Source organism: Alexandromys fortis, unplaced genomic scaffold (assembly GCF_014885135.2).
Source record: "Alexandromys fortis isolate MF-2015 unplaced genomic scaffold, M_Fortis_MF-2015_v1.1 scaffold_25, whole genome shotgun sequence".
NCBI lineage: Eukaryota > Metazoa > Chordata > Mammalia > Rodentia > Cricetidae > Alexandromys > Alexandromys fortis.
Window position 1 is genome coordinate 10101461 of NW_026067904.1, and position 23287 is coordinate 10124747.

At 44.2% G+C, this 23287-nt stretch overlaps 1 protein-coding gene across 8 annotated transcripts in view; it reads right to left on the reverse strand.

The window, feature by feature from the left end:
- Window positions 1-3197: 3197 nt before the first annotated feature.
- Window positions 3198-23287, reverse strand: part of Fhod3 (formin homology 2 domain containing 3) — a 412004-nt gene continuing 391914 nt past the window's right edge. For all 8 annotated transcript variants that reach the window (XM_050134860.1, XM_050134859.1, XM_050134858.1 and 5 more), the window contains 5 exons: window positions 20066-20256; window positions 16951-17143; window positions 11167-11341; window positions 8576-8737; window positions 3198-3795 (listed from right to left, as the gene is read on the reverse strand). In XM_050134860.1, the coding sequence (XP_049990817.1) occupies window positions 3713-3795; window positions 8576-8737; window positions 11167-11341; window positions 16951-17143; window positions 20066-20256 (804 nt within the window). In that variant the 3' untranslated portion in view covers window positions 3198-3712. The remainder of the gene's footprint in view (window positions 3796-8575; window positions 8738-11166; window positions 11342-16950; window positions 17144-20065; window positions 20257-23287) is intronic.

Consider the following 23287-nt stretch of genomic DNA (forward strand, 5'->3'; position numbering starts at 1 on the left):
TTATATGACACAGTAGTACCTATGATAATGACCTGAAGGATTAGCAACGACATCTTCCACAGGTAAAGTAGCACACTCTTTAACAAAGGTCTTATAGAGACATTTAGAATATAAAAATTGCTAATACAGGGCCCAGAGAGATGACTCAGGCTGCTCTTGCAGAAAACCAGAGTTCAGTTACTAGCACCTTTATCAGGCTGCTCACATCCATCTAAAACTCCTACTCCAAGGGATCTTATGCCTCTTCTGGATTTTACAGATGTACACACACACTTAAAATTGCTAAATGGAGGGGGATAGATTATAAAGTGACAACAAGGACAGGGAATAAAACCCTCCAGTTTCACTAAAAGATAATGTTACTAAGCTTAATGGTACAAAATGTTTTTTTTTTTCAAGGCTCTTTTGAGTTTTTTTAATGTATCTGTTTGATCGGTAGACTTGAACAATCCAAAAGGAAAAGAAATGGAAAACAGTGTTCTAGAGCTATCCTGAAAGGTAGGCTTGGAAGACTTACTGGTATATTTTAACTACACTTTGACACTTCCCAACAAGGACCTCAGTTTACCTCCTGCAGCATGTCTACACTAATACTCCCTCAACAAGCATCTCTGGGTAAATAGAAGAGAATTCAAGAGCTGACCTCTTGCACCACAGTCTTGTCTATTCCACATGATAGGACATGGAAAACTGGTGAGAATCTTGTGTCTTTTTTCTGGCTTTCAGGGCAGGAAAAGCCAATCATAGTTCACGAGGCACATACTGTGAAGAAGGCTTTGCTCAAACATGTCCTATTAATCAGTTCCTTTCTACTATGAGAGTTGTCAATACAAAAAAAAAAAAAACCTTATTTGTATCTATTCCTAAATAAAATGAATCACTCATGCACGCACATGCACGCACACCACAACTTCAGCTTGCTACCTATGCTACCTAGGTTGCACAAGGACAACTAACCCACAGAGATAGTTGAAGACAGCTAGCCAATTGGGCAAGGATATTCACCTGACATTCTCCACTGCTAAGCTGATGTCATCCCCTAGAGTAAGCTCCTGCAACCTACACATTTAATTTGTCTAAAAACTTCCCTTTGCCTAGCCTCCATAGACACCTAGCAATGTACAGTAGTTCACCATAGCACATGCCATGCCCTGGATTGCAACATCCCTGCTAGTCCTGAACAAACAACATCCCTGCTAGTCCTGAGCAAACAACATCCCTGCTAGTCCTGAACAAACAAACAAACTCAGCCCCTTTTCTGCTTTTAGGTTGTCAGTGGTAACGAAAAAGTTCTGTTTGGGAAAATTGCATTTGGTTTTATCTAAGTCTCATATAAAGAAAGAAAAAAATACCTTGTGGGACTGGTGCAATGGCTCGGTGAGTAAAATGCTTGCTATACAAACATGATGAGTGTGGATCCCTAGTATCTGTAGAAAAGCCAGCCTTAACCACTAACCAATGTGACCCAGCACTGGGGCAGGTTGAAGACAGGCAGGGCCTGGAGCTTACTGACCAGCAAGTCTAGATTCAATGAAAAATCTTCTAGATAATTAATAGTAATAATAATAACAACAACAATAGAGAGCCATGGAGGAAGATGCCTCACATCATCCTCTATTATGGTGCATACAGGAATATAACACACACACACACACACACACACACACACACACACACACACAATAAAATTCCTTGCAACTCAGTAGCTTTCAAAGTCATTTTCACATTAGAAATAGGGGGTAGAAATGAGATGATCTTTTAAACGTTCTCAAGTTCAGTCCACACTCTAAACCATCTCAATCACAACATCTTGAGGAGGGTAAGAGAGGAAGCTAAAGATACAAGTAGCTCTGAGTTACACCGGGTGAGCTCCATCCACAGACTTTGACGGGCATCTCTGGCCTGCTGCATTGTCCCATACTGCAGTGAATATATTCAAATGAAGCTCTAAATAAGACTCTCCTTGCCTAGCAGCAGAGGAAAAAAACTGGTTAACCTCACTTGCTTCTTAGAAGCATTGGATCCCTAAACTTAATGTTATATTCTCCCAGTCACTCTGATTGTGACCTATGCTAAAACAACAGAATTCAGCAGAACACTAGGGCCTCCCGAAGGGCACCGAAGTATCCATTCACCAAGCAGCGTGACAACAAAGCAGCTTCCTGTGTTTACACATTCCTGTCCTGTGTGATAGATAGCCCAAGCCTGAGTTCGGTGCTGGGGCAATAAGCCAGTGCCCTCAAAGCCAGTAAACCACTTGCTAAATGATTCACATACAAAAGGGAAATGACTATAATGTCCTATGTCTCCTTTCCGAGGGGCGATTAAATCAGTTCCCTGGTCTGTAATCTACAAACCCGCTGACACTCCCAGGTTCTCATACAGTACCACCCATCAGGTAGCCTCTCCCAAATGCCTGCTTGAGAGAGTGCTCAACACAAGTTAGGGAGGGCACAGTCAAAGCGGCAGGTGTGAATACGTCATCTTTTTATAGCTAACATCTGCTGCACCTTGTCTATAAATCACCGTCCCAGATAGGGGTGCACAAAGGTTTTGAAAGGTGGAATATTCATCCAGCTGCTGAAAGTAGCTCCTGTAAATGGTTTACCTTGTCCTGGTTTGGGAGATAAGCTTTTCATGGGGGAGACCTGGCCAGTCTCTTCCTAGGCACCTGCCATCCCCAGTGTCACTCTGAAACCTCTAAGACCCAAGCACTAATGCTGTTTTGAACACTGTAGGTCTTGATCACTTGTACCTGAGACAAGTGAATGTAAAACCCATAAGGTTCTCTGTAGACAGCACTTTAAGTTCTACTTCATCTAGGTGCTCAGTACATTTTCTGAGAAAATGAATTTTTATATATAAGGCAAAAAATGTTGTTTCCAGAATAGTGTGGCAAGCTATCCTGGTCTCTGTTTTAGCTTCACACTCATCAAGCGTCATGGAGAAGGGAGAGCATAACAAGGCTAACAACAGCTAACATTTCCTGCAACAAGTGGAGGATGCTAAAATGCTAAAGAATATTAACTAAAAATAAAAGAATGTTAAAAAGCATGTTTTTGAAGCTACTCAGTCAACAAAACACAACCCAAAAGACCCGAAGAGCATGCCAATCAAGAGTCCTTGCTGATTAGGAAGGATGTGAACCTGCGTAGCTATTTAAGATCCTTCATCTATGAAATAAAAGTTTCTTGTGATGACATTAAACTCTGTTTATTTAGTGGTTGAAACATGGTGTACATTTATGAGCTTATATAAACATTTAGTACATCTAAAATCCACAACTGGTAAACAATCTGTGCTTGCTTTTGTGTACAACATTGGCATTTCTATCTGGACGTTTTGTTGTTGAGGAGACCCAGGTTCCGAGTCTAATCACATTGCCTTGTGTTATCGTAACAACTGTGACAGCAGTGATTTGTTCCTTACAAGGACTGCTGCTTCCTAGAAAAGGTGTCACACTGGGAACTAATAAACCAGGTATCAAGGAAACAAGAGAAACACAGCTGACTTGATAAAGAAAGTACATGCAGGAGATTCCTGGGGGTCCACGTCAATGCACGGTGGCGACACAAGCTGTGGAACACCCAGAAATGAGCTCTCGATTCTGAACCATCAGATGTTCAAGTCTCCTGCCCCTGCTGAGAAGGGGGGGGGGGCGGTTAGCCAGAGTGGGCGCTCTGCTCGGCACACTTCCTAGGGCCTACAAACGTCACAGTTGCAGTTCAGACGTGCCAACCAGGCCCAGGGCTCTGGCTTCTTCTGGAGTCAGGCCACTCTTCAAGGTCCTTCGTACTGCAGTGGTCCCCACAGGTCACAAACAAAGAGACAAGAAGAGAAGGAAGTATTAGCCAGAGACATATGGCACTCAGCGTATCAATACCCACCTACCCCAAAAATTCAGGGTGGCCCAGGACTATTCTGCTCTTTCTGAATGAAGTACCCTGGGAGAGGCCATGGGAAGACAGGGTTTCTAGGAGGACAGGGATGTCCTCATAGGGTTTATAGAGAATGGATGCACACTGCAGAAAGTGTGGGTGGCTGTGGAAAGCTCACTGTCTCGCTAGAGTGGAATGTAGCAGAACTGTAAGAGCCAAAACATGGGAAACCTGGTTCTAATAATACAAGAGAGGGACACTAAGCAGCACATAGAGAGGGGTCAGCAAGTGCCCAGCTGCAAAGTTGTGGGAGGAAACACAAAATTGGGGATGTAACCAGGTAGGTCCTATGCAACCAAGTGTTAGGCAGAGCCCAGGGCAAGGGCTGATGGTCACGAATAGACTCTGAGTGACGTGGGTCTCAGCCTCAACTTGACCAAAGACCTTTTGGGGCAGTGATTGAAACAATCAGTGACTTTTCCTAAATAGATGCCAAGGGGCAAACTATCCAACTTCTTAGAGCATTTAGTAGACACTGCTTTCTATATAGCACACAAGTTTCAAGAAGGCCAACGTCCACACCACCTTCAGTAGGGCATTGTTGGTCACTGGAGGTTGCTCACACAGAATAGGCTCGGATTTAGCTTGTCAATACACATGTCCTGTTGTTTGTTATCAACAATCTTGATATGAAAATGAAGACTGCATACGGGTGAAAGAAGTAGCCATTGTCTGTTTAAGGAACCCTGACATTTGAAAGGTTCATTACATTTCCCTGAAGTTATAAATTATATTTGGCCACTATGGTTATTTGAAAGTCATATTTATTCTGTTTTTAGAATGTTTAGATCTACCTCCTACCCTAATCACAAATTCACCAATTCTTCAGTTGATCAGAACAGTCTACTAATCATTGTAGAAAAAAAAGTAAACTAATCCCTTGAATCTTTCCATTCCGTATTCCAACCCACCCAAGTTCCATCATACCTTCACCAGAAAGGTAGGGCCCCATTTCAAGGCTCTATTGGCAGCACCCCTTAATCTATGCCTCTGTTCCCCGCCCCCACCGCACAAAAGTTCATTTTTTATATAGCCAAGGATTTGAAAGTTCCAGGCTGTTTTCATCACCATTCTCTCCCCTGGGTCACATGGATGTCTAGCACAGAAACAGCGTGGTGAGGAATGAGAAAGCCGGTGTTCTCTCTCTGGGTGCTGGCTTCCCATTTGGGCAGGGGTAATTTATTAGTGTGAAACAAACAGGGCTATGCAGTGCAGCAGAATGTTTCAGAGTCTCCCTGTAACCACCTCTCTGACCAAGGCTTCCAGCTGAACCCGGATTTCTTCCCATCATCATAATCTTAGCTTCTGCTGGTCCAGCCGGGGTGACACATCACAGGCTGGTAGTCTCTTGATGAGATGCTAACTAGCAGTGTCAGAAAAGCGACAGAATGTGCTGTGGGAGCTTGTAGGGGTATTAAAAAGGCTTGGCACGTCTGAACTGACTGTAGTGTCTCACCCCAGCAGGTAGGGCATGGACAGCAGCCTTGTACAAGCACCATGCGTGGAATCCATCACTGGCTCTGGGGACACGCAAGTGACCTTTATAGACAGGTCACGGATTTCTAGATTTTAGGATTCTATTTTATTTCTCTAGAGGATGGACTTCATCTTTAGTCAAGTGAATTATGTACCCAATACATTTTATAATTCATATCTATCCACCTTACCACCATTATTAAGTAGGAAACATAGCAAGCACGGTTTCCTACTGAGGTCTATCTAAATCACTGAACTTCACAAAGATTTTTTTCCAAGTTGTTTTTGTTTAGTTTTGTTTTACCTTTATTCTTAAAAAGCTTGGCATTATCATCTCTTTAAAGTAGGATCCAAAGTCTTTCATCTCCCATCTTCAATTTCTGTTGCTAGCACCACCCAGTCGAGATACACACTGACATGCACAGGGCACTGCACCTCTTATAGTGACTGTGTCACAGGAAAACTCAGTTTGGCTAAATCAGAACAGAGTGTATGGCTGCTTTGCATAACACTGAAATAGTAACTATACCACATGAAATTATGACAACCACCAAAATAGACACTCTCTGGACAGATTGAAGAGGAAAATTCATTGTTACTGTTATTGTTCCCAGTGACATTGTGGGTAGAAAAATCTGAACCATGTGTTGGGTCCAATGCAGACAAGCAACTTGAAGAATAACTTCCACCTCCAAGGAATGGAAAGCTAAGCCAATACCTTATACAGTCTCCCTGTTTTAAGTCCCTGGCTCAACCTTGCCATTCTCTGCCAGGGTACTCCCAGGTCTGGCAACCTGTTGCCATCTCTCTCTAAGAACACCATGGTATCTTCTAGCCAAAATACTTGTCTTTGTGTTTGCTTGTTTGTATGTTATTTTGTGGTTCAAGGGGTGGGGTTAGCTCAGGGCTCTGCACATGCTAGGCAATGCTCTACCGCTGAACGCACTCCCAAGCTCCCTACACTTCTTACACTGAGGCTGCCCATCCCAGAAAGACCAGCAGTTATCATGGGCAAGACATCTTCCATTTGGCTACTAATTTATCAGTGACTGACAGAAGGCAACCAATGGCAACCACTGGAGATAATTTCCTGAAGATGTGAAAAAGGCTTCCAGAAATTTCTTTTAAAAAGATATCTTGTTATTATTTTTAAATATAGCACTCTTAAAAACTGTAAAAAAAAAAAAAGTGCAGAAAAGTTAATCCAAAAAGAAGAGAGCTCCCTAAGAGGTCCACCCATCCTTCCTAGCACACAGGAAATAGAAGTCCACAAAGAAGTACTGTTACATGGCCTTCACATAGTGTGACATGGGCCTCAACACTGGGATTTGGCCTATAGTCTTCAGCCAGTGTGGATCACCATCACCCCTCTGGAGAACAGTTGGTCACCTGTGGCTAGCAATGCCACTCCTGGTCATACCACCTACCCACCCACGGCCACCTAGTGCTGCTTCTCCTCACTACAAATGTGAGTCCCCACTGGTGTTGTTAAATGAGGGTTCTGAGTTGTTTGCCCCGAGATGGGACCCATAAATCCCCATTCATAAGAAAGCCTAACTCTGAGGAACACGTGTCTGACCAAGTTCTTAGACAGGTGCACCAGGGGACGAGATAAGGAGCCACAACTACACTGGGGAAAGAGTAAACTGCAACCAAACGAAATGTAAAGGGCTTCCTTGGGGCTTGAGAGCCACAAGCCAAATCTATTCTGGAAGATGTAAAAATGATAGGACAAGTGACGATAGTCTTTCATTAAAACCTTGAGGGAAGCCAGGAATTAGGGTGCATGTCCTTAACGCAACACTTGGGAAGCAGAGGCCAAAGGATATCTGTGAAATCAAAGATAGCTTGATCTACATAGTGAGTTCCAGGCCAGTCAGTGCTGTCCCCCAGTGTATCTAATCTTCTAAGGGGCAGGAACTAAGAGGCCCTGCGTCTGGATAAGCAAAGATGCCTAGAAGTTTAGATCTTGGTAGAACACTCTAACATACATCCAAGGTTTAGAAACACAAGCTCCAGGGCCTTCCTTGATACTCAAAATGAGTACCAAGCACCAGCAGCAGCAGCAGCACCTAGGAGCTTGCCATAAACCAACTTTTATCCCATCCAACTTCAGCAAAATTGCATCAGTCACTCTGACCTCAATGTTATTTTACTTTCTGGGAAGATTCCCAACAGACACTAAAGTAGATCATATGGGGAAAAAAAAAGTAAGGTATGATAGGCAGAAGGAATTTGTTTTTGCATTCATTATCCTGGAGAAAAAGCATGGTAGTGAGACATGCAGAACACTGCATCTCATACCCGAGTCACCCCTACGTCAATCTCGTGGACAGGGTAAACTGGGGGTATCCTGTTTTCGCATTCCTACTAAGTTCTCTGCCAATGTAGCATGACTCTGCTTTATCCTGGGGACTCCTTTCCTTCCTCGGCATCCCTTATTCTCATAGTCAAAGCCAGTGGACACTCAAGCTGTCCCCTGAATGGCCCAGCAGCAGGCTGAAGCCTGGGAAATGTGCCTAAAACACTGTGGGCCACAGATAATGCTGGCAGATGCCAGGGATCCACAGGGATCCCATTTCTTCACAGAGAGGGGTGACTATAAGAATCAGTGCAGTGCAGAGAGAGGGGTCAAAAGCAGGCAGCAGGTATAGACTAAAAAGATGAAGCAATCACTTTGATTTAACTGAAGGCTGGTTGAAAGGAAAAGGGAGCCAGGAGAATATTAAATGGTAGGTATTCTGCGTGTTCATCAAATCACTTGCTACCCCTGCTTTTTATTGTTAACCTGCCAGAGACTACGGTAAGCCCTGGAGGAGCCAGCCTTTAGCTCAGCAAGTAGCCTCTGGTGCTGGGTGAAGAGCAGAAATTCAGCCTCTAGCAAAGCATTTGAGCCAGTACTTGGTAGTAAGCATTACCTCCACATACTGGAGGCTTTCAGAGACCTTTGAGACCTTGCTAGTTAACACAGGGTATTAATTGGTATGGGCTAGGGCACATACAGAAAGTACTTTTGAAAAGTATAGCTGCCAGCCCTTCCTCCTTAATAGCAGACACTGATAGGAACTTCTTTCCTTATTGCTAAGGAACGCAGGTGCGCACTCTAATGGGCGCTTCCTTCTGAGTTCCCGGCTTTCCAGGTCAAACCGAAATGCACTCACGAGATTTGCGGTTGGCCCTGGAACGTTTTCTCTCCCGTGGCACCACTCGCTGACTGGGCACTTGGGTGGCCGATTTGACAATGCGGTCCATGATCTCATCGGCTGCATCATCGGTGACAGCAGGTGACTCATCGGTTCCCATATTCCACGAACTAGTGGATCCTGGAAGATGAGACAACCAGAGAACGCCACATGCTCAGAGAAAAGACAAACAAAAGTAGCAGAATCTTATCAATTTTCTATGGAGCTGACATCCATCAGAGGTGGATTCCAGAAAAGGCCAGTGATAGCTTCAGAGTTAGTAACATTCATGGGATGCTGGTCTGTCTCCGCCTGTGTCTGCTATCCTGCCAGTGAAGTGGAAACCTGCATTGGGACGTTTGTTTTGCATTTCCCTACAACATAGCTATGTTCCTGTCTCTTGTATTATCTAGCTCTCTCCCCCGCTCCTGTATGTGCCATTGCTACCTGTAGGTCCTGTGATTATCTGAGGACAAATGACCTAAGACAGACACTACATAGCACATCAGTGACACCCAGCAAAGCACATCCAATAATACATGGAGGGCCACCAAAGGGTTAATGAATCAGCTCTCCATCAGTAGCTATATGTACCTAGTCATTGTCACTGATCAAACTCCCCTCATGTTAAAGAGAAAGCAAGCAGGTCTGTGATAGACACTTTACGTTGGGATCACCTCTAAAGCACTGGAAGGGGACCGCTCTCTTCAGTCCTCAGCAGAGAGTTTGACACAGTTTGTCTTTGAAATACCTCTCTGCTCCTTGACAAGAAAATGTGCTTTGTAAATAATGACACATCAAGACAGTCCAAATCTCCCTATAGATGGCTATTGACTATAGATAGGAAGAAAGTACAGGTTTTCAAACAACACCAGCTAGAAACCAATGGTAACTTAACATCTAGGACTGTGACCTTTGTGAAAGATTAATGTCCTTCTGGAAATTCTGGAATGATGAGGAGCTTCTTCAAAAGGAAAGATACAGGAGTGTCCCAAACTGTTCATCTCTATACCTTAAACTTCATTTTGTAGTAGATGTACAGTTTCAAAAGCTTAAGTTCCCAAATTCATAGCCACTGATAACCCAGCCTGACTAAGTCCCAGCTGAAACCAAATTCTAAGGGAAGGAAAGTGATTTTTTAAATTATTTTAAAATGTACATTAATATGTTAATAAATATGTATTCTACCTCTTCTTTCATACTGTTATATTTAAAATTTTGAGATTCATAAGCATCTAGCCATTAATGATCTAGAATTTGATCAAACTATCTAGGAACAGTAGCTCACTATTCAGTAAACTATGATATTTATGGGTGCACATGAGGGAGTCTGTCCATCCATGTGCAAGTGTGTGCTTGAAGTCCTACTATAAACATGAAAGACGCTGAGGACAATGTCTTCAGGTGACAAGGGCTGCTGTAATTGTTGACACAGCTTTTAAAGTGTAGTTTGCTTAGCTTTCTAGTGGCATACCTACAGGATCTGCATGTGCACAAAGACTATTCCTGCTTGCTGGTTATAGCTAAGGGGACTTATTTGCTCCCACCAGAAGGCCACTTTTTCTTTCAAAGTCATAAACCATCTTAAAAATGGGTGCTTCCCTGCAAATCGCCATTTAGAGTTGTTGCTGAGTTTCCATGTGCTCTCAGGAAAGTCTGGGTGCTGTGGTGGGTGGTAGGGGGCCCCATGATTGGTCCAGCTCTCAGACTGGACCACATAGTCTCTATAACAATGGCTGTCCACAGAGTAGAGCCATCAACAGCAAAACTGTCTTGCATGGAGCAGGGCCCTGATTCCCTTTTACCTACTGGTTTACAATTCTGTATCTTATCCTGAAATCTGAACTCCCTTGCATGAACCTCACACAGCTCCCTCAATTCCATTTGGTCCTGATAGACTTTCAGAGCACTGGGCAGACATTCAGGAATTTAGAGATCCTCCCCTCTGAGAATTACCAGCATCTCCCATCTACTCCTTCCCAGTGACCTCTTTTTAATGTAGCAGTCAGGAGAAACCTAAGGTCACCTCTAGCGATTGGTCCAGCACTACTGGGCTATTCTGTGATGACTATCATCTGGTGACCTCGTTCTGGAATTGATTTCTGCTTTGCATCTTGGTCACTCTCTTTGCTACCTGGTAGAAAGATAAAACCAACTCCCCACGCACACAGTAATATTCCTTCTCTTCTTCTTCTTCTTCTTCTTCTTCTTCTTCTTCTTCTTCTTCTTCTTCTTCTTCTTCTCTCTCTCTCTCTCTCTCTCTCTCTCTCTCTCTCTCACACACACACACACACACACATACATACACACACTAATAATAATAGTAAATACATTTGAAAAGCCTCAACACTGGAGTCCCTCTCCTAAGATGGCTTCCACTGCACCATTTTTACATGCAACCAGTACAGCCTTCTGTAGTAGGAGGCATGACTAAGCCCTCACTGAGAGTACTGGGGACTTGATGGCTCTTCACACACATTCTCTGGGCACAGTCACCTACAAATTGCAATGGGGACCATTTTTATGGCACGGCCTACCTGAGAAGACAAACCCCACCCACCAGAAGTTACCTCGGCTTGCCCGGCTGCGAGTGCGCACGCCAAGCACAGGGGTGGCATCCTCCACAGCCAGAGATGACGTTTTTAAAACAGCCTTCATGTTCTCGTGTTCAGCTGCATCCTCGGCATAGCTCAGACCCTGTGGCTGGCTTGGTGTTGCTGGAGAACTGCCAGAGAACTTGCCAGACTGCAAAACCAAAGTGATGTTAAGATGGGAGGAACACTTTCCAAAGAGGCCGTCGAGCTTTGCTTTGAGGGAAACATTCTCTCCTCCCGTTACTCAGTATATTCTGGAGTTCTGTCAGTCATAGAGAAAGCCAACAAACGGCAAACACATACAGGAAGACATAACCCCAGAAAGTGATGCAACAGGCCCCAGGAGGAACTTCACCTATCCATCCTGCACTGGAGCGGACACCATCTAGGGGAGACAGACACTAACTCCCTCCTGCAAGAGCTAAACATCAAACAAAACCCTGACAAGACCTGACATTTGACTTGAGCTTCATTTTCTAAGCTAATGCTGAGGGTTCTTGTAGATCTAACCTCATCTCAGAAAGGAAACTGAAAGTCTCTAAGAATAAGTGTCTTTGCCAGAGGTCCCAGATGTGCAGAGTATCAGGTCACAGAACATGCCAGATAAATCCTAGCTGAAACTGAACTCAGCAATACTACTTTTAGTTTCATCGAAAATGCAGATGCTTGCTGTAACAAGCATTAAAAATGCAGGCTGATTTTCTCAAAAATGCACGCATATAGGTTTTCGGGAGGTGCTCTAGAACTCTATACCGAGTTCTATACGCGCACAATGCTTACATCTGAGTGAAGAGCAAGATCATCCACAAGATGTTGAACACTGGACCCAGATCAGATCAGCTCCAACTTTTCGCTTCTCAGCCACTGTTACAAACCTGTGACAAATCTGTGCTTAGGTGTCTATGCTTCTCCATTCTCAGTCCCCAGGGTCAACCCTCACTGCGCTCCTTCCTCCCTGACCGGAAGATGCTCTATATATTTACTTTGGTTTGTTTTTGCTTATGATGCTGTGGATCAAACCCAGAGCCACGTACATCCACAGCAGGTGCTGTGCCACTGAGCTCCATCCCTAACCTGATTCTACTTTGGTTTGCTCTTTATGTCTTTTTGTCTTTTTCTTGTTATGTCACTTAGTCTGGTCTGAAACTCACAATTCTCCGGCCTCAGCCTCTCCAGTGCCGGGGTTACAGCCGTGCACCACTGTGCTCACCCCATACACGGCTAAGCTAGAATTCCAGTTCTCATGTTTGGGTTGTAAAAAGCACAGAAAGGGGCTGGAAGGGAAAGTCTTTGCCCAGTTTTCCAGGGCTGAAGCTGCTCTTAGGGACAGGGTAGTGATTAGTCCTTGCTCAGGGACACTGGAAAATGCAGTTAGCGCCTCACTCTCTGGCACAAACAGCATGGCAAGAACTGATCAGATGGTTAGTGATCACAGGAAAGCCAACCAGAAAATGTCCGTGCATAGTTCCAAGTGCTAAACAGTGCCAACACTCCATGCTGACTACGTTGGGTTACTCTACAGCACACGGAAGGGCAAAGACAGAATTCTTCACATTGGCGAACTGTCATACCTCAATGTCATCCTCGTCATCGGTCTACCCGAAAGGACAGGACAGGACAAGATGGAAAAGACAGAAGGATTCTTAGAAGGCACAGAAGTCAACAAAGATGAGATAATCTCAACGACAAAGCACATTCTAAAACCAGAAAGCAACCACTGTCAGCGGGGCACACTGTCTTCAGTCGGAAGGTGCCAGGCTCTCTCCCCTGTTCTTCCTGGGTGCCTGTTCTGTGTGGAGACTGAGAGGATGCAGAAAGTACCTGAAGGGCTTCAGGTGGTAGTCTCCCGAGGATACCCATGAAGTCAGTAATTGGCTTCCCTGACCACTACTAATCTACATCCTCCATGCAGCTGGCCGCGTCTGCTTGGGCTCACCACCACCTACTGGCTTAAGTAAGTGAACTAGCCTTCATTTACTTGGCTGTGCCTATCAGCAACATTTTCATTTTATCCTAAGTTCTGGGCTCTTCCATGCCTAGCCTGCAGGGCCTAGACTACAGTGTACCCTTCTACACACAGGCCACATGACAGTTCCCAAGCAAAACATACCATAGTACCTTCTCCCCAGACACATGAAATCAAGCTCTTTGTAGAATTTAACCAGTTCTCAAGGTAGCCACCAGATGTGACACTGTTCTCACAATTACTTTATCAGCAGATGTGCCTTGAAGACCCCCTCTCTAAATACAATGTGAGTATGAAAAATCATGCCAATGCCTTGATTTAAATCCCGTACACTTTAAGTATTTCCACAGAGGTCAGAGGCCAGGGCAACAAACCAGGCACGACTTCTTGAGAACTGGCTGTACTTTTGGAATGTAAGACAACAAGGTGCTTCATTCAAATGGCAAAAGAGACCACTCCTCTCTAACATCCTTCTTGTTGTGTGGATTAATAGTTTAGCCAGGATGAGTGGCATTTTTTTTCACCAGGCATATGCAGATATGCAAGATGCTATGTTTTGACTCTCCAGCCTTCCCAAACCCTCAAAGTGTCATTGGTCCCTTTCTATAAGAGAGGAAGTCAGGGTTGAAAGGTGAGAAGGGTCTCACACGAGGGTCCCTCTTCCCTCTGCAATTTACTTGATAATCTAAGTTCTCATAAACCACTGGGCTTCTGAGGGCTGTTGGGAGCGCAGCATGAAGATGCCTGCACCCACAGGGCTCCAGAGAAAGCAGGAGTGGTTAAGCACACAGGATTGTCCTTCCAACGGGAAAGATGAAAAACCTGTTCTTCCACCCAGAAGACTGGCAATTAGAAGTGATTAGTAGCCCGGTGATCTGTGTCATCTGTTGGGCCAGGCCATATCAATCTCCTGTAGTCAGGACTAGAGTTGGCTAGTAATCTAAATGCTCCTTACCGCCAGGGGCTCCTCAAGCTCCCACAACCAGGAAGGGAGATACATAATAGTCTAAATGGCCCTTATAGTATCTGTATGTCCAGAGGCTCCCCTAAGGGTGGCTAATAGCCCAAAAGACCTCTAAACTACCTGTATGCCCAAGACTAGGCCAGAACTTTCCCTAAGCCCTTAAGCCATTACAGGTGGCCTATCTCTAGAACTCATCTTGGAGGAAATGCCATGTACTCTGAATGAGTTTCAATGTGATTATACTTCCCTGTGCACTGGAGATTGTATTACACCATGAAACGTCTCCAAATTATATCGAGCTTAAATTTGTTGGGGATAAACTGCCTGAAAGCAGACTCTCTGAAGTCTTGATCCGAGTTGACAAAGTCAACCTAAACTAAGCTTTCATTCTCTTCCTTTGCGGTTCGCTTCCCTGCCTGGACAACTTCAGGGTGCCCCTCCGATGGTCACCACTGATGTAGAACCAGGTTTGGATGGAAAGATGAAGAATAAAGTCCACACTGAGCCAGTCACAGAAAGACCCCATGGGTTGTGGGATAGGGGAGCAGTGCAGGCTCAGCAGGCAGGACGGTGGAGGAAGTTCATTCAGCCTTACAGAGCAGGGAAGTCAGTCTCCAGAGCTCCTTTAGACTTCTCGCTTGAAGCTGCCACCACACCCCCCTACTTAATTTGGTATCTACACTAAAACTGACTGACTACAGAATACTCTAGAATGTTGAGGGCTCCACGATTTGGTTTCTGCTGTGTGTATGTGATTTTCTAATCAGGTTATACCATCCCTGTGGGGTGACCTTGCCTCTCGCTGTCAGTCTTGGTACCTAGAACAAGGCATACAGTTCAATCTCAGAGCATGCTAATCTGAGACTATTTGGCTTTAGTAACAATATTCTAATATTCCAGAAGGTGGCAGGCTTTCCACACAAATACAAACGGCTTCTACTAATAGGGACTAGGTTAAAAGTTAACTTTGAAGGAATCTGTACTGTCCAGATTTTAATAGAAATTTAAATACTTTTAAATCACACTCTAGATACTTCTAACTCTCTGAGAGCCAAATCTTCTCAAGGAAGGACAAATTTCAAACTTAGTAGTCTCTGCTAAAAAAGAAATGCTCAGGAATTTGGCAGGAAATTTTAATGTGTTTTCCTAACTATAAGCATATTGGGCTTGTGTTGTTTGCCTTACAATATGTCTAATTTCCACAAAAATAAATGATTCCTTTTTATGGCTTTTAAAAATAACACATTGGAATGAAATGTAGGTCATAGTTTGCCCAAGTGGGTCCAATCTGTTTTCTGAATACCCCAGAAGGCTCCAAGAGAACCAGATTTTAGGAGACAGAAAAGCCTGGCTGATGATACTAACGGTCAGAGCTGTGAAGAGTTGCAGAACAGGCTCCCTCTCGGGGAGAGTGGTCCTCTACCCCTAGGGCCTGGAAAGTCTGTGGGAGGAAGTCTGAGTAGAGGTGGGTGATACGGGGACTGGTAGTCTAAGGCTCTCCCTAGAATTGCCTTTTAAGTGCAAAGTGTCTTGTAGTCAGTGCATCTGGACAGCCACAGGAAGTGGGAGGCCTCAGGCATGCTTACTCTTAGCAGTAACCACATTCCCTGTTTTGCCTGCACTGGGAACACTCCCCTGGCCACAGATGGCAGCCTCCATAAGGCCTTAATTGATTTCTTTCTTCTGCAAAGACACCTGCCTGACTTGAGTCCAACTGAGGCTTAGAGCCCCAGAGTGATGGCGGTCCTGATGACTTAACCCTTTACTTCTTTCTTCCATCCCACGGATGCCAAGTACTTGCACAGGTGGGACAAGTTCATTGGGCATGAATATAAACAATGAAAAAAATCACATGGAGATCTTCAATAGGTTCCACATCTGGTCTAAGAGTTCCAACTCCCTGTTCCCTCTGAGCCTATTCAAATACGAATAAGCAGTGGGGAAAGAAAGGAGGATTCCCTGAAAAGGAGAATTCCAAGAAAATGTCTTCATTTTTTCTCAAATGAAACTTCCAGCTTACTAGTAACAATGTATGAGATACCTGCATGCTTCACAGAGGCACATCAGAGAGGGACTGTGCCCTGGGCACCTTCGTCAGTCTACAGCAGCTTCCTGCCTCCTTTCTACTCCATTCATGGAACATGTCACACCATACAGCATCTGTAGCTAGTCTGTTTCTGTTTCTACTTCAAAATCCTTTCCCGGGCCATGGGATATTCTCTTGAGTCATAGGTAGGCTCAGGCTTGACGTGGGAAATAAAGAGCCAGCAATAGGAGAGAAAAGTGACAAGGACAACCCCAAATGCCATGGAGAAACTTCCGCTGGACTTTAATGTCCTCTGGGATATCTTCCAACCCTAACATTGTGCGACTCAAATTATGTGACCATAATATTATATCTTAGCACAGTAACATCAATTTGCCAACTCACATTCTCGAACTGAGTGGTTCAAGTGCCTGATATTGTTACAAGAATGAAATTCCTGAATTAACATCAAATACATCTGCCTTCCTATGCTCCTGGCATCATCTGATACATGCCCCCAGCATTTTATCAAATGTGAATTGTCATCAGTTTCAAACAACACCAAATGACACACATTCTCCTCCAGGCACCCAGTCTCCAGGCAGTGTTTTGGTGCTCCTGTACTACACAGCAGAACTCCACAGACACCGTAGAAGAGCAGCGTAAGAACACTTTGTAAAAGGGGAAACTTTGTCCACGATCGGGAAGAAGAAAATAACACACACCCCCAAATCGTGGACCTACTTATGATTTATCTCGGTTTCAAAAGCCATGACACGAAGCAAGCGAGTTCATGAGACTTACATCAGTGATCATCTTCCCTCTGGTCTTATTTCTCTCTCTGTGATTGGCCCGCTTCTGTTTCTGCTGCAGAACCCTTTCCCTGGTCGTGCGATACTCTAGTGCGAATTCGCTGATGATCCTGCAGAACTTGTTGATGTTCACCTCTCGAATTGCATAGGGGGGGTGGCCCATAAAGAGCAAAAAGGAGTGAAACCTGCAGGCAAAAACAACAACAGCGATGGCAGTGACTTCACTTTTGAGGAACCAAAATTACCAGTGTAAACGTTTTCTATAAGAAATCATTGCGCCCAATGGGAGAGCACTGTTCATTCCTGGGCCTCTGAAGTCAAGAGTCCTCTCAAGTAAAAACAGAAACAAAAGTCAAGGCCATTTCACTCTCTCTTCTGAATGGTAAGTCTAGGAGGTAAGAGTTCAGATTACTTCATTTGCTTTTACATTTGTACATGGACCTGTGAAGCTTGCCAGAAGAATGATAAAGTTGTGTCTTAAGAAAACAGGCACAATTTCTAGATTATGGAAGAACTGAGAAGAGTTTTGAAATCCATGAAATGGTTCTTGGAGTAACTGTGAATGTGTACAGATAATGTACTTCAAAAACGGGTTCTAAAGAGACGCCTACCAATCTTTCAAAGAATTTCGAAACGTTTTTCTTGTAATATTATATATGCAATCTTAATTTAACTAGGCTATACCAAATTAGTTGAACAAAAATTTATTTCAGTTACTATGTTTATAAATCAAAAATTATTAAGATGAACATGGTGGCAGCTGCTTTCTCTCACGGGTCTTTCACAGTCACTGCTAACTGGTGGATCCATAAGAACGGGTGAGTTTGCACATGATCCATGGGGCCAGTCAAGCTGTTAGGGCAGGAGGATAAAACGAAAGGCAAATGTGTGGGTGCCAGCAGCCCAAACAGGATTTTCTGGGAAGGTCAGAGGTTTTGAAAGCCAAGAATTGCTTGAAAGCAAAGTATTGCCTGGAGCAAGAGTTGTGAAATCATATACAACTTTCTCATCTGAAACTTTTTATGTAGGTATTGATTACAAGGTAGAAGGCCCTAATTTAAAGTTCTTTTTTTTGGGTCTACTTCCCAGTACGTGGGTGAAAGATGACCCTAGTAGGTCTGGGCTATGCTTCTGGGCAGTGTTTAAGGACATGAAGCAAGGCAGGAGGACCCAGTTCTAGTCCACCCAGTTTAGCAATAAATTTCTGCTCTCATTCATCCTATAATCCAAGCTCCTACAAGACTTCATTTGAACCCAGAGTTCTAAAGGGTGGATGTTTATGCTGCACACTACCTTCTACCCCCCTGTCAGTCATGAAACCTTCAGTACCAACCACAGCTATGATACATTTCTAATCCATCCTGGTCATCCCCAATGGGATGGCCAACCGTGAAGATCTATGAACGTGGGTCAATCAGGAGCAACCAACATCCACATGACCAGCTTGAAAGGATCAATTCAAGCAAACATATGGTAAGGAATGGCTTCTTAAAACAAGTTTTTAATCTATCTTGGATAAAATGGTTAATAAAAGCAGGGACAACAGCTTTGCAAGATCTTCATGTTTTGCCCTAGTTTTACAAGACTCCAAATGGAAATTGTTTATTTTCATATTTTTTAAAGTTGGTAATCACTTGCATAATAAAAAGAATAAATGGTCAAACCAGCCTGTATCCTCTGCTTCCCCTTTTATAACCATATCTAAAGCATAGTATAATTTGAGTGAGAAACTTGATAAAATATTTTATAAAATTCTCTTACACAAAAGCAATATAAGGTAATTGAAATGTAGATGTGATTGGATGAAGTGTAGTTAGGGGGTTTATAGTTAAACAGCTTAATCCCAAAAGTTCTCATTAATGGCTAGACACCAACTTAAAATAATACTTTTTTCCCAAAATTGCTATCCTGTCCAGTACTTTACATCCCTCTCCCCCACTTTTCCTTACAAGTTACCATCAAGGCCAAGAAAGAGGGGCTGGTGGGGAAATCACTCAGTAGATGAAGAACTTGCTGTGCAACCTTAGGTGAGTTCAGAGTCCCAGAACCCACACAAAATGCTGGGCATGGAAGTGCAGGTTGTACCGCCAGCATTGGTGCAATAGACACAGGAGAATCTAGAGGCTTCCGGGTCAGCTCATCAAGTTCATTCAGTGAGCCCTAGGTTCAGTGAGAGACTCGGGAAAAGAGCTGAGGAAGACACCTGATGTTGACCTCTGACTTCCATATGAACATATATGCACATATGGACACACACCAACACTATGCATTTATATCACACAAGGCCTGAGAAAGTACGTTCATCAAAGCAGAAAATGATGCAAGAAGGAGCAGGCTACGGGGAGATAAGAGCATCAGGTTTAGAAAGTCCTATATGGGTTTAAGAATACTAGAAGGAAATATTGAATAAAGAAAAAAGAGAGGGTTGCAGATGTTCCTATATCGCTGTGATGAAGATCAAAACAAGGTGATGGCTCATCAAAGAGTGACCCATCCTTGCATGAGAGGTAGGCAGACCAGGACTCTGCCTGGATTAAAAGGAAGTAGCACAGATAGGTACCGAGCCATACTAGACCTGACAGACCTGCACCAGCCTCCTTGAAAATCAAGCATGACTACAGGATCCTGGTCCTCCTGGATCCTGAGACTCTGCGGAAGGCTGGTGCAGAGGAGAGGCCCCGGGTTAGGGTTCAGTCCTCACTCATGTATACATGCTGGAGAGTAGCTGGAGAACACACTACCAGAGGGTCTTCAGGGGCTGAGTGTAGGTCAGATACAAGAAAGAACTTTCCTGAGGAGGAGAGCAGTCTCACAGAGGAGTAGGCTCTTTGTAGGTGGCATGACTCCAACAGCTGCGGAGAAGTATCCAGAGATCTTACAAAAGCATCTCCTGGGTCAAGGGGGAGTTTTTTCACTCACGTATCCCCAACATTCCTTCTAATTAGGATTCAATGGTACTGTTTTGCATACATAGATATCAAGACTTCAGTATCTTAGGAGTACCTTCTAAGTGCCTAGAATACACAGTAACATTTTTGTAAATTGAACTTTCTGATCTTTGGGTTTAAGTTATTTTCAGTTTTCTGTAACTTCTTCTGTGCACACACCTGTTAATTATCCTCCGGTGAACGATCTTTAAAATTATAATTCGCTCTGCACAGTCTTTTAGGAACTCTGACATCCGCTGCTTTAAAACTGGTTTCATCTCATGTTTTGCAATTGCCTTGAGGTGATCCCATGAAGCCTTGCATCTTCTCTCCATCTGACATAAATTATCCTGAAGTTGATCAAAGTCAACCTGAAAATCGGGCGGAGAGAGAACACGGCAAATGCATGAAACAACTGGACACCAGCCGGAGCCGGGAGCCCAAAGCCCCAGGGAGGGAACAAGAATAAAACCGAACTTACATGTTGAAATAAACATATTTATGGCCTAAAAAATGATTCACATGTGTATTTTTCATTATCTCCACATCAATTTATTTAGTGATAAAACCGTTCTCCACGTGAACCCAATACAGGAGTCACCTTGTCTTGCCTTGTTTGGGAAGAAGTGTCCTGAGAATCTTTGGGAACTGTAAATTCAAATGTGAAATGAAGGAACCTAGTACACGATGAGCTGAGTAGACGTCTCATAAACCTTTTCAGGGTCCTCTTGTTCTCCAGGGCTAATATTTTACTAAAGGCTAAGGAACTTCTCCCAGTCACAGAGGCCCTGCTGTGCCCAGCCAGCAATGGACAGCTGACTTCTCTTCGCCACAATTCACAATTTATATGAAAACATGATTGGTTTCATCCATCATTAATAAATCCATCCAACACTCACGGAATACCTACTGCACAACACTCCCTATATCAGGTACTAAATGTACAGAGATCCCCATAAGTACACAGAGACAAGTGCAGGATGCAACTGAGTTCCTGTCATCAAGTAACTTTATCCCGTAGACTAAGCTCTGAGGGGTCTACAGTACCTTCCACGCTGTGTGTGTGGAGGTAGAGTGGCTTGAGAGTTAATGCAAGCTACACACGCACACACTTGAGAAAGAGCGTGAACAAGTATTCTGGGAAGTGCAAAGAGTTCAGAAGGACAATAGACCCCATCTGAGGCTTTATAAGGTAATGTAGAGGGTTAGTTAGTCCAGAAAAAATACCCTTGGAGCACCAGGTTTGGTAGAATGAGATGAGGAGTGGGCAGGACACTGAAAGGGACAGGAAAAGAACTAGACGAGCAAGTGGAAATGGGCTGTATGCAAAGGCCGAGGTGGACAAGAAGTGAGCAGCAGTGGGAGGGAATGAAAGTGAGACAGACAGACGTCTGAAAGAGCAGATCAGGAGATGACCTTGATGGTCAAGACAGGGAGAGCAGTAGCGCTAGAAGGGAAGACCCACACAGGATTGGCAGGAATGACCTTGTACTTCCAGCCCCACCCACAGAAGACAAGGGAAGGGACATGTTGTAGAATATTATCTTAATATTAATATTATTTTAACTGGGCAAAGATGTGTTACCTTTGTTTATGCTACAGAATATTTAACTGTGTAAAGGTGTGTTACATTTTTTTTTATTCTGCGTTTGTCTAATTATGTAAACATGTGCTGCATCTGTTTCACCTTGCCTGCCTAAGGCATCTGATTGGTCTGATAAAAAGCTGAGTGGCCAATAGGTAGGCAGACAGAGGATAGATGGGGCTGAAAGGGAGAGAGAATAAATAGGAGGAAAAATCTAGACTTAAAACGAAGAACGAGAGGAGGAGGAAGAGAGAACAAGGGAGACACCTGGGGCCAGAAGCCATGCAGCAGCCAGTCAGTCAGACATGAGAAGCACTGAAAGTAAGGTATACAGAAGGAAGAAAAGTAAAAAGACCCAAGACAAATGGTAGCTAAAGAGAAACGGGTAATGTAAGTTAAAAGAACTAGCCAGAAACGAGCTAAGCTTAGGTCGAGCATTCAAAACTAATAAGTCTCAATGTCCTGATTTGGGAGCTGGTTGATGGCCCAAAAGAAAAAGCCCGCCCGGTACAGAATCAAGTCAACAAAGGCAGCCTGAAGGAGAAAGACTAGGAGTAAGAGGATTCCTGAGGCCAGGAAAGCAAGGCTTAGTGCTCCAAGCTACAAACACTCCGTGAAGTCTGAGAAAGGGCAGCAGATAGCCACACGGTCTTCTGTTGGAAGACATGATTCTTGAACAGCCATCATCTAGTGTAACTATTGTGGGCAGTGTGGGCTGGTGTGGCTAGTATGCAGGCAAGGTACATTATGCAGCAATTTAAATGACAACGAAATGTCTAGCGGGCATTGGGAGAGGGCTGGTATTGACACGGGCCCAGGACAGAACCAAATAGAACCCAGGTGTTCTGGGAGGCTCTGAAACAAGGCCAAAAGGAAGGGACTCCAGGCGAACTGGTTTTGGTCTTGAACTGCTATCAAAGCCTTCTGAGGAATGACTTGTGGAGGTGGTACAGTAGCGACTACAGGGACATCTGAGGGGTTTTCTGCATTGCTTAGGGCACTTCCTATGTGTAAAGACCACAGCCTAGTGCCCACTACAGAACAGAGGACTCCATTCTGAGAAGCCTTCTGTGAGCTCTGTCAGGACTAGAAAACCACTGGCTGGGCCTCTTTTTGCCTCAAGACAGGGACACTATGAATCCAACTGAGGGCTCCTGCTGGGTGTACCTGGTAACTGCCAGGTTGTAATTCCTGGGGCGGGTAAAGGAAGCCCTAGTTACCAGGTCACGTGCCAATCCAATGGGTGATGACAGTGAAGGGTGCTCCTTCAAGGAGACCTCTGTAACCCTGACTCCTGGCCACGCTACTCTCCAGTCACACCTCATCCTCAAGTGCAGTAGATCCTAATACTTTCCACGCACACGTCCAAGCCTACTATATTTCCAGAAGTTTCCTCCATAGTGGACTGGCTTCCAGCGCTTCTATAGCCTTCAAAATTCTGTTGTGTTTGGGGTTCCCCTGGGTATTGGTCTGACTCAATGGTCCCCCTATCTTGCAGGCAGCTAAGTGACCACATACTACAACGGTCTCTTCCCTAACCAGCCATGTGCTCGAAGATATTAAGTCTGAACTTTAAGAGCCTGCAGCCGAGGGTCCAAAGCCATATACTGTTTATAGCCCTGTAAAAATGTTCCCTGTGTGTAAGATCATTGGAACGGCCAATCTCTGAGCATTGGGGCCAGGCATACTTAGGTTTCTGGCTCCAGATCTCATCCTGGGTACTGTGACATCTCAGGAGGAGCCAGATGGCATCTTTTTGATATATTTGCCTCTGATACGCTTACCTAAAGCAGGCTGAATATTTGCAACACTGGAGA